General features: G+C 44.0%; 1 protein-coding gene across 1 annotated transcript; it reads right to left on the bottom strand.

The window, feature by feature from the left end:
- Positions 1 to 3,905: 3,905 nt before the first annotated feature.
- Positions 3,906 to 7,557, bottom strand: LOC133931167 (galactan beta-1,4-galactosyltransferase GALS1-like). Its single transcript, XM_062377981.1, has 2 exons — positions 5,985 to 7,557; positions 3,906 to 4,431 (listed from the first exon to the last, which is right to left on the bottom strand). Exons 1-2 carry the CDS (start codon positions 7,202 to 7,204, stop codon positions 4,098 to 4,100), a joined length of 1,554 nt encoding a protein of 517 aa, XP_062233965.1. The 5' UTR covers positions 7,205 to 7,557; the 3' UTR covers positions 3,906 to 4,097.
- Positions 7,558 to 8,236: the final 679 nt, after the last annotated feature.

The following is an 8,236-nucleotide window of genomic DNA, read 5'->3' as shown; positions in this document are numbered from 1 at the left end:
GGTTCGTCTCGATGAGATGAACGCAACCGCATTCTCCGATCGGCCATTCAAGCAACGGATCAAAAAGTCAATATTTGGCCAACTCTCTCTCTTTTTTTTTCCAAAAAAATTCAGTATTACACCAAAGGAGGTGAAGGACAGTCTAGCACAAATGTGATGTAACAGTCCTCTAACGGCAAGTTCAAAGGGAAAAATAACAAGGCCAAATAAAACACCAATTTCAAAAAGAAGAAGATGAACACATAGGATAAACCTTGCTTCGTGTGTAGGGAGGTTGGACATTGGACTAAAAAATGTTCACACCACAAAGGAAGAAATGTTAATGAAAGACAAAACTCAAAGTCTGTCAATGTGATCATTGGCAACACTAGATATGGAATTATCGAGTATGGTAATTTACCTACTATTGTTTTAGTGAGTCAATCTACTAGTTGGTGGATTGATACTAGGAGTAATGTACATGTGTGTGCTGATATTTTATTGTTCTCTTTTTACCAGGTCGCTTGAGATTTTTCTGTATTAATATGGAATGAGTCACATGCTTTTGTTGATGGTCTTCGCAAGGTAGATATGAAGTTTACTTTGGGAAAAAACGTGCAACTGAGAAACATATAACATGTCCCTTGAATAAACAAGAATCTAGTTAGTCGTTTCCTTGTATATAGAGATGTGTTTAAGGTAGTGTTTAAGTCTAATAAAGTAGTCATGTTGAAGTATAGACTTTTTATTGGTAAAGGCTATGAGTGCAGAGGCTTGTTCTACTTTTCCCTTTTAGATTTCTGCAATATATCTGTAACCATATTTGTGGCAATGTTAATGGAGGTGAGGCTAATATTTGGCACTCATGTTTATGCCATATAACTTTTTGTTGTATATCTTGGCTTTCCAGTATGAATTTAATTCTAGTTTTTTTTTCATTGTTAAAGGTTATTAGTACCAAAGTTATGTGCAATCCAAGTAGCCTTGTAAGCCTCACAAGGCAGTCGAGAAGAGAAATTTGGACCATTAATACTCATACTTTCAAAACTTTTGTGAAATGAAAGGTGTGTTCACGAAGGGTGAAAAAATATTTCATGACTTTAATTGATGATGCGTCTAGATTTTGTTATGTGTATCTGTTGAAAACAAAAGATAGGCTATAGACTATTTTAAAATCTATAAGGCAAAAATCAAAATCAATTGGAAAGAAATATCAAAAGACATAGTTTTGGTCGTGGTGGAGAATATTTGTGTAGTGATTTTGACTTATTCTATAAGTAACATAGAATTATTCATGAGAGAACGCCTCCCTATTCACCCCAATCTAACAAGGTAGCCGAAAGGAAGAACTGACTAGACTTCACTAACTAGGCTAAAGAAGATGATGTGGCGCTGACTTGACATGCTATGCAAGCGACGTCTTTGGATAAAGAAGAGGTACGCTGAGGTCTAGTCTCGACCACCCATGATGGATCACATGGCTAGTGGTTGCGTTGTTGGGTCAAGGATACTATCGATGACTCTGAGCAGCGGCGGTGGCTCGGGTTTTGTCAGAGACAGCGATCAAGCACCTGGCCACTGACATCGATACTGGACTTCGGTGACATTTTAGCAAAATGAGGGAAGCATGGTGTAGAACGCTTAAAGCGACGGTGCGGCTATCCGTGACGGCGACAATCGTGACGGCGTATATTGAGCTTCGACCAGGGCTAGGGTTTGGCTAGGGACTTATTATGGTGGTAAAATAGGAGTAAGGGGGGAGAAGGAGGGGTCCTCACCTTGTTTCCATGGTCGAGGAAGGAGGATTCGCGGAGACAACGACGCCGCGCATCCCAGGCGGCAGCACCGGCGAACAGCGATGCACGAGTAGGGCAGCGGTGGCGGCTAGGGTTGGGGGTGTGGAATAGGGGCAAGAGAGGGCATGCAACTCCTATTTATATGGCTAGGGGCGGCTGGTTGAGGTGGAGTCCAAGCCGAACACGACTCGGGTTCGAGTTTGAGTCGGTTACGGTTTCCCTTTTCGTAGCCCTCTATTTTGATGATAATATCTCCACCGTACGGACTTCAAATTTGACGTTTCTAGACTCTATCTTGTAGTAATCGACAAGATCTACAACTTTGGTATTTATTAAAACTTCTAAAAATGTCATCTTCATTTCCAAAAATGTGTGACAAGATAAACTGTTTGAACTCGGAGTTATTTACGCAGCACTGATTTCGGGGGCCATAACTCCTAGTTTCATTATCCAAAAGTGGACTTCCATAGGTTCAAATCGAACCCTCGACCAAACCTATAACTTTAATATTGTCAAGATTTGCATTTGAGGCTGTCTTGAATTCTGAAACTGTGTAGGAAGAAGAGACTATTCAGGACTTCGTGAATATTTATAGATTTTGTGGATCTTTTTATTGGACCTTCTAGAAAATTTGTGTACCAACCAAGGGCTTGGGCTTGGCAAGAGATTGGGTCTAAGGGTACTTTAGGCATATCTAGGGTTTTAGAATTAGAAATTTTTGCAAAAAAGTTTTGAACAGAGTTTGAATTTAAATTTGGATTTGGATAGGATTTTAGGAAAAGAAAATATTGACTTTCAACAAGGATTTGGATAAGATTTGAATTCAACTGGAGAAGGATCAGGTGTGATCAATAATTGAATAGATGAATTCAAGGATTTTGAATTCCAATCATTAAAATCCTTAACTTATTAAATATCATATTAACTTATTAAATATCATAGTGGTAATCTAACCTTGTGATCGGGGATCCTGTGAATTAAGACATGAAAATAACAATCTATTGGTTAGTTGAAGAGTAGTACACAATCCACTCTAGTGAAGATGTAATGCTCTCATAATTTGTAAGGTAGGTTGACTATTGCCTTAATGTGTTTTATTTGGCTTTGATTAGCAAAGATATTGTCCAACATAGCATCTTGAAAGAACACGCTTATATGAGTCTAATTCTTGGTCATAGTCTGTGACACTTGGGTAATCTCTAATAAGCTCATGAAGAGATAAATGAGTATGACTTATAAGCTTCACTCGATGGGTAGCCTACTGACAGCCAAGGATCAGTTATTACTCCATTTGCACTCAACGTGCAATTCAAGACATATTCCATTGCCTAAGTTATGAATGAGTATAGATAGCTTAATGCTCTAGGTCGATATTCAACCCTAATAGGTCTTTAGCAAAATATTGGTATATCAAATAGTATTGAGGAAAGACAAATCTCATTGAGACTCTGATATCTGGCGAGGGACTATTAGATATATGGGCAACTTTGCTAGTGAAGGTGAGGGTGTATCTTTTAGTCTACCTTGCTAGTCAAGGTAAAAGAGACTAACTTAAAAGGAATTATCTCCACTCACTTAGCATGTGTGGATGAAAGGACTAGAAAAATATAGGCGTGCGCTCGCTCGCCACACCGAGCCTGGCTATGGCGGTGGCCGAGGCAAAGGGTGTGGGCACACGACACCTTCATGAATGATCCACTAAAATCGGGTCTAGTAGCTTGCACATGTGTGACCTTTTTTAGTATCATTCTTTTGCTGCGAGAGCAAACGGATATAGATGAAAATCATATCGGTTAAGAATCTGATCGTGACACGTTTCAACAACACAGTTTTCTCTATATATAACTATCAGGCTCCGCCACAAAAGATATATGCAATTAAGATTTTATCTATTTCTCTTTGCTGCGTCACCACATATAGTCTACTTTGCCCGCTGCGCCAGCAATCAGGAGAGCAGGTGTCCAAAACCCGTCGTCTTTGGGATCCTAGACTTGGAGAGATCGAATAATGTTTTTAAGGAAGCGGTCTGTACGACTACTCGTGTTTTGCTTCTTGGTCGTCTTCATCTTCTGTTCTACCAGCACGAGGGTTTCTACATCTTACGCTACCAACCGGTACATGCACTATGATCAATCTGTATCTAGTCATATTTATCATGATAAGTAGTTCTGTAATGTTCATGTTAGCAACCGCATTCGAGTATTACATACGTAATTCTGTTACTTATATGTTTAAGTTAAACTGTCACTATATCATGATTTTGATTTATCAATTTATGTTTATAGTTTATTTAAGAATTAAATTAAATTTAAAAGTTCACGTTTATCCAACAGTTTCCTGCAGAAAGCTTTTGATCTCCGCTGCCAATCGCTTCATGTTGTCATCGTAGACGTATGGTATCCCCTCGAACATTACCTTACTCCCATTAGTCGGTTTTGGCACAAACTCCCGGCAAAGCTCCCCCATGACGTTGATCGAGTTGTGATAATGGTAGTATCTGATCAAGCTTTCCGTCTTGTGGGTTGTTCTCCCGTAGACATTTTGCGACATGTGCACACCTGTCGAGTACGCGTTCCGAGCTTGGATTGCATATTTGCGGTCTCGCCTGACTCCAGTGATTGAATTACGAAAGACAAGTTTTTCAAACCCCCATTCCCTGAATAATCCGTGACATAAAATGTATTAGCGCCAAACGATAGTGGCAACTTTGTAATAAAACAGTCAGCATTGCAATGTTTCAAGCACAGCAAAAAGGACAATGAAAGGCAGAATAAGCACTCTGTGAAACTCAAAAAATAAACATGACGCACTCAAATACAAACTGCATGTATGAAAATGACAGGCCGTACACTGTGTCATCCAAAACACCAATAGCAGCTTGTGGCAGTCCTAAACTATAGTTTGAAATCAGAGAACAATATGAAAAAAAAACTTTGCCTTATAGGATCAGATTATGTATTATCTGGGTTTGTCAAACCAATGACTGCAGCAATTACACAGGCGCAGCAGTGAAAGTGGTATTCTGAGGAAGTTATTTCCCTAAATCCTTCATGCAAAACAATGCTTCCCTTAAATTTCACCTGTTATAAGCTACTGTTGCTAGATAGTGGCTGTTCAAGAAATTTTGTAGGTTATGGCTTAATGGAAATACTCAACATATCCTGTGATCTCAAAACAACCAGCATACAAAATACTCATGTCCCTAGCTTTTTGCAAAAGCACCGTTATTCATAAAGTATGTTATATAAGAAGCACTTAAATAAATGGAAACTCAAAGGACTAGACCCACATTCGTATCTACATACTAGATCTGGCTCTGCTATTGCCCAATTCACACAGCATGAATGCAATACGAGCTTTTTTATAATCAATGATATGGGACACTACAAACTATGAGCCTGACTGTTACTACTCCATACTCTCCTAGGACTAAACAGGAGTAAATATGCGACTGGCCGGTTGTGAAATCAGACAGCAGAGGTCGCGCTTAGAAGGGAAATTTACAGTGTGTCACGAGTTAGCATTTTGAACCACAATGCACCTCCCCCTCTCACTCGTTGGACCCCATCGGTCCTGCTGTTATTCCCCTACCCTCCCCACAGAACACTGCCCGTTCTAAGCAGATAATATTCCAACCAGACCCCATTTTGAAGAAATGCAAGTTTTTTGTAATAGAAATACTCAACTGTTATTTACTAGTACTTCCCTCCTCTTCAAATAGCTTTCTCAATCAATTGTATAAAGAATCCCTCTAGGCTAAGTAGTATACATAAATATCTTTGCTGGAACATATGCTTACTTAAAGTAAGAACAAAATTGAACGTTTTAGTTCTATGGCAGGATGCTGGAGAGAAATTTCCATTGGGATGAGTTTAATTCAGGGAACCCAACAAACAGCTTATGTCAATGGACCAAGGTCAAACTGCCCTCAATCTTGGAGAGAACAACAGTGACATGCCCAATCAACCTAAGGTATAAACAAAAACAAGTAAATCGCTTCTGACTGACATGTCCTAGCTGATTAAAGGAAGTGGCTTTGATAAATACCAAATTGACAATCACAGGACATTCTTTGCCCTCTCAAAGAATAACAATTACAGTATTGTATACTGCATGAATCTAGGCAAGATTCCCATACCATAGCAATGGCATAAACAACTGCAGCAATAATTAAGATAAAGAAAAGCTAGTTGGGCGTAAAAATCAAACCTCGGGTAGTCTTTGGTCGGATCCTCCACGCAGAGCTTGCTGGACATGGGGTTCTGCTCAATGGTGAACTGCGTGTACCGCTCCAGCTGCCCGAGCACCTCCTGCAGCGTCCGGCCGTCGGGGAGGTAGATGTACTCGTCAACGTCAAAGAAGAAGGTCCAATTCGCGGCGTGCCGGTACCGGTGGAGGCAGTCGTTCACAACCAAGAACTGATTGTAGTAGTAGCCGTCGTACTCGGCCTGCGCCCGGATGTCCTGGACGGTGACCCTGCCGTCCCTGACCCACGGATCCAGCACTGCCCTGACCTCCGGGCTGACGCCGCCGGCGTCGTGGAGCACGAAGTGCGACTTGGGTCCGAAGAACTGCGCGTGGTAGGCGAGCCACTCCCGCATGCGGGCGGCACTGAGGTTGCCGTAAAGCGAGGAGCCGCAGTAGAGGTACTCGTAGGGGAAGGGCGGCCGGAAGCGGGACTCGTCGTAGGACCCCGGCGCCTCCTCGAGCGCGACGAAGCGCTCGTAGCGGCGGGAGGCGGTGGAGTAATAGGCGTGGACAAGGAGCTTGCCCCCGCTGTTGGCGGCGTTGGGGTTGGAAGGGAAGGTGCAGTTGACGACGACGACGGTGTAGACGCGGCCATACCCCCAGTCGGGGAGCATCTTGTAAGCCTTGGTCCGGACGGGCCGCGGCGGCGACGGGCTCGCCGGGTCCGGGCTGGGCACCCACTCGCACTTGAAGTAAGGTGTGCCGAAGACGTGCGCCGGCTTGGAGGCCAGCCCGACTACGGCGAACGTGCGCGGGCCGCCCCGGTACGCGCCCATCTGAACGAACAGCGCCGCCGCGCTGCCGTACGGCCGGAGCTCCCGCTTGTTCGGATCCCGCGGCCGGGCCGCCGGGAGAAAGCCTGGCATCGTCGTGGCGGCGGAGGCAACCGTTGGTGCGGCTGTAGTGACAGCCGCGAAGGTGGAGTTGGCGGAGGGGAATGTGGCGGCGGCGGAGTGGGAGGACGCTTTGGTGAGTGAGCGCGGGAGGAGGGGACAGTATGGCCGTGAGGCGGAGAGGAAGGGACCGTAGGGGTGGAGCTGCCAGAGCGCGATGACGAGCGTGAGGAGCGCGATGGAGGCGACGAAGGACTTGAAGTCGAAGCACGATACACCAAATGCGCCCACTCCGCCACCGCCGCCTCCTCCGCCAGCAGCGGCGTCTTTCCTCGCGGCGGGCTTCATTGGCCGGCCGATCCGGTTCTTGGCCCGTCGATCCGCGCAGCTTCTCGCCGCTGGGGGCAGGCGCGCGGAGTGGAGCAGGAGAACGTGCCGGAGTCGAGTGGAGCTAGAGCTAGCTAGCTCGCTTTCCTACCGGGAACGGCTAAATGGGGAAGGAGATCGATCGGTGAGCTGGACGAACGCAACAGAGGGGAACGCGGGACGAATTGGGGAGGAATTGAATGAGACGAAGGCGATGAGTGAGGGCTGGGGAGGAGCACTGGCAGTGCGAGTAACTGACTGAGGATTCCTCTCCGTCCTTTCTGGGGTGTGGGGGCTACCGTCTGCAACGGTGAGAGCGTGAAAGTCAAAATGAGTCTTCATTTATATACGACGGAGTGATTAATAAAATTATTGATTTATTTTGATGATCTTTGATATTACATAAATTTGGTTGTACTTATCTATGTTTAAGATTAATTAAAGTTCGAGAGAAAAATAGAATTGAAGTTTTATGTCTCTATGCTATGAAAAATGCACTCATCAGATGGTTCAGTATGAGAAAAGTTGATCTCACCGGATGGTCTGATGTTCAGATGGAGTTTATACTGGAGTATTTCAATTTAGAGGGAAAAATTGATGTGTTTACCGGATAGTCCGGTGTTCAAGTGAGTGTACACCGGACTATTTTGTAAGAGAACTGCAACCTTCAGAAAAGTAAGTTTGAACTCATCGGATGGTCTGGTGATGAACACCGAAGAGTTTATCGGACTATATTCTAGAAAGTTTTCATAAGGGTGGAGATATATACACACTGGATAGTTCGGTGCTTGAGGATGTGTACATTAGAGGCATCACCGAAGTATTTTCTAGTAGAGGTTGCAAAATAGCTTATCTGGTGTAGTTATACATACCGAAGGGTCCAATGATTAATGATGTGAACATCAAAGGTTTCACCAGAGCTTTTTCCAGATGGATTTCAGAGGAGACATGACTTGTACACACTGATAGTCTGGTGTTTAGAGGCTGTACACACCGGATCATCCGATGTTCACA

The sequence above is a fragment of the Phragmites australis genome, chromosome 10 (genome assembly GCF_958298935.1).
Source record: "Phragmites australis chromosome 10, lpPhrAust1.1, whole genome shotgun sequence".
Classification (NCBI taxonomy): domain Eukaryota; kingdom Viridiplantae; phylum Streptophyta; class Magnoliopsida; order Poales; family Poaceae; genus Phragmites; species Phragmites australis.
This window is presented reverse-complemented; position numbering and strand designations above follow the sequence as displayed.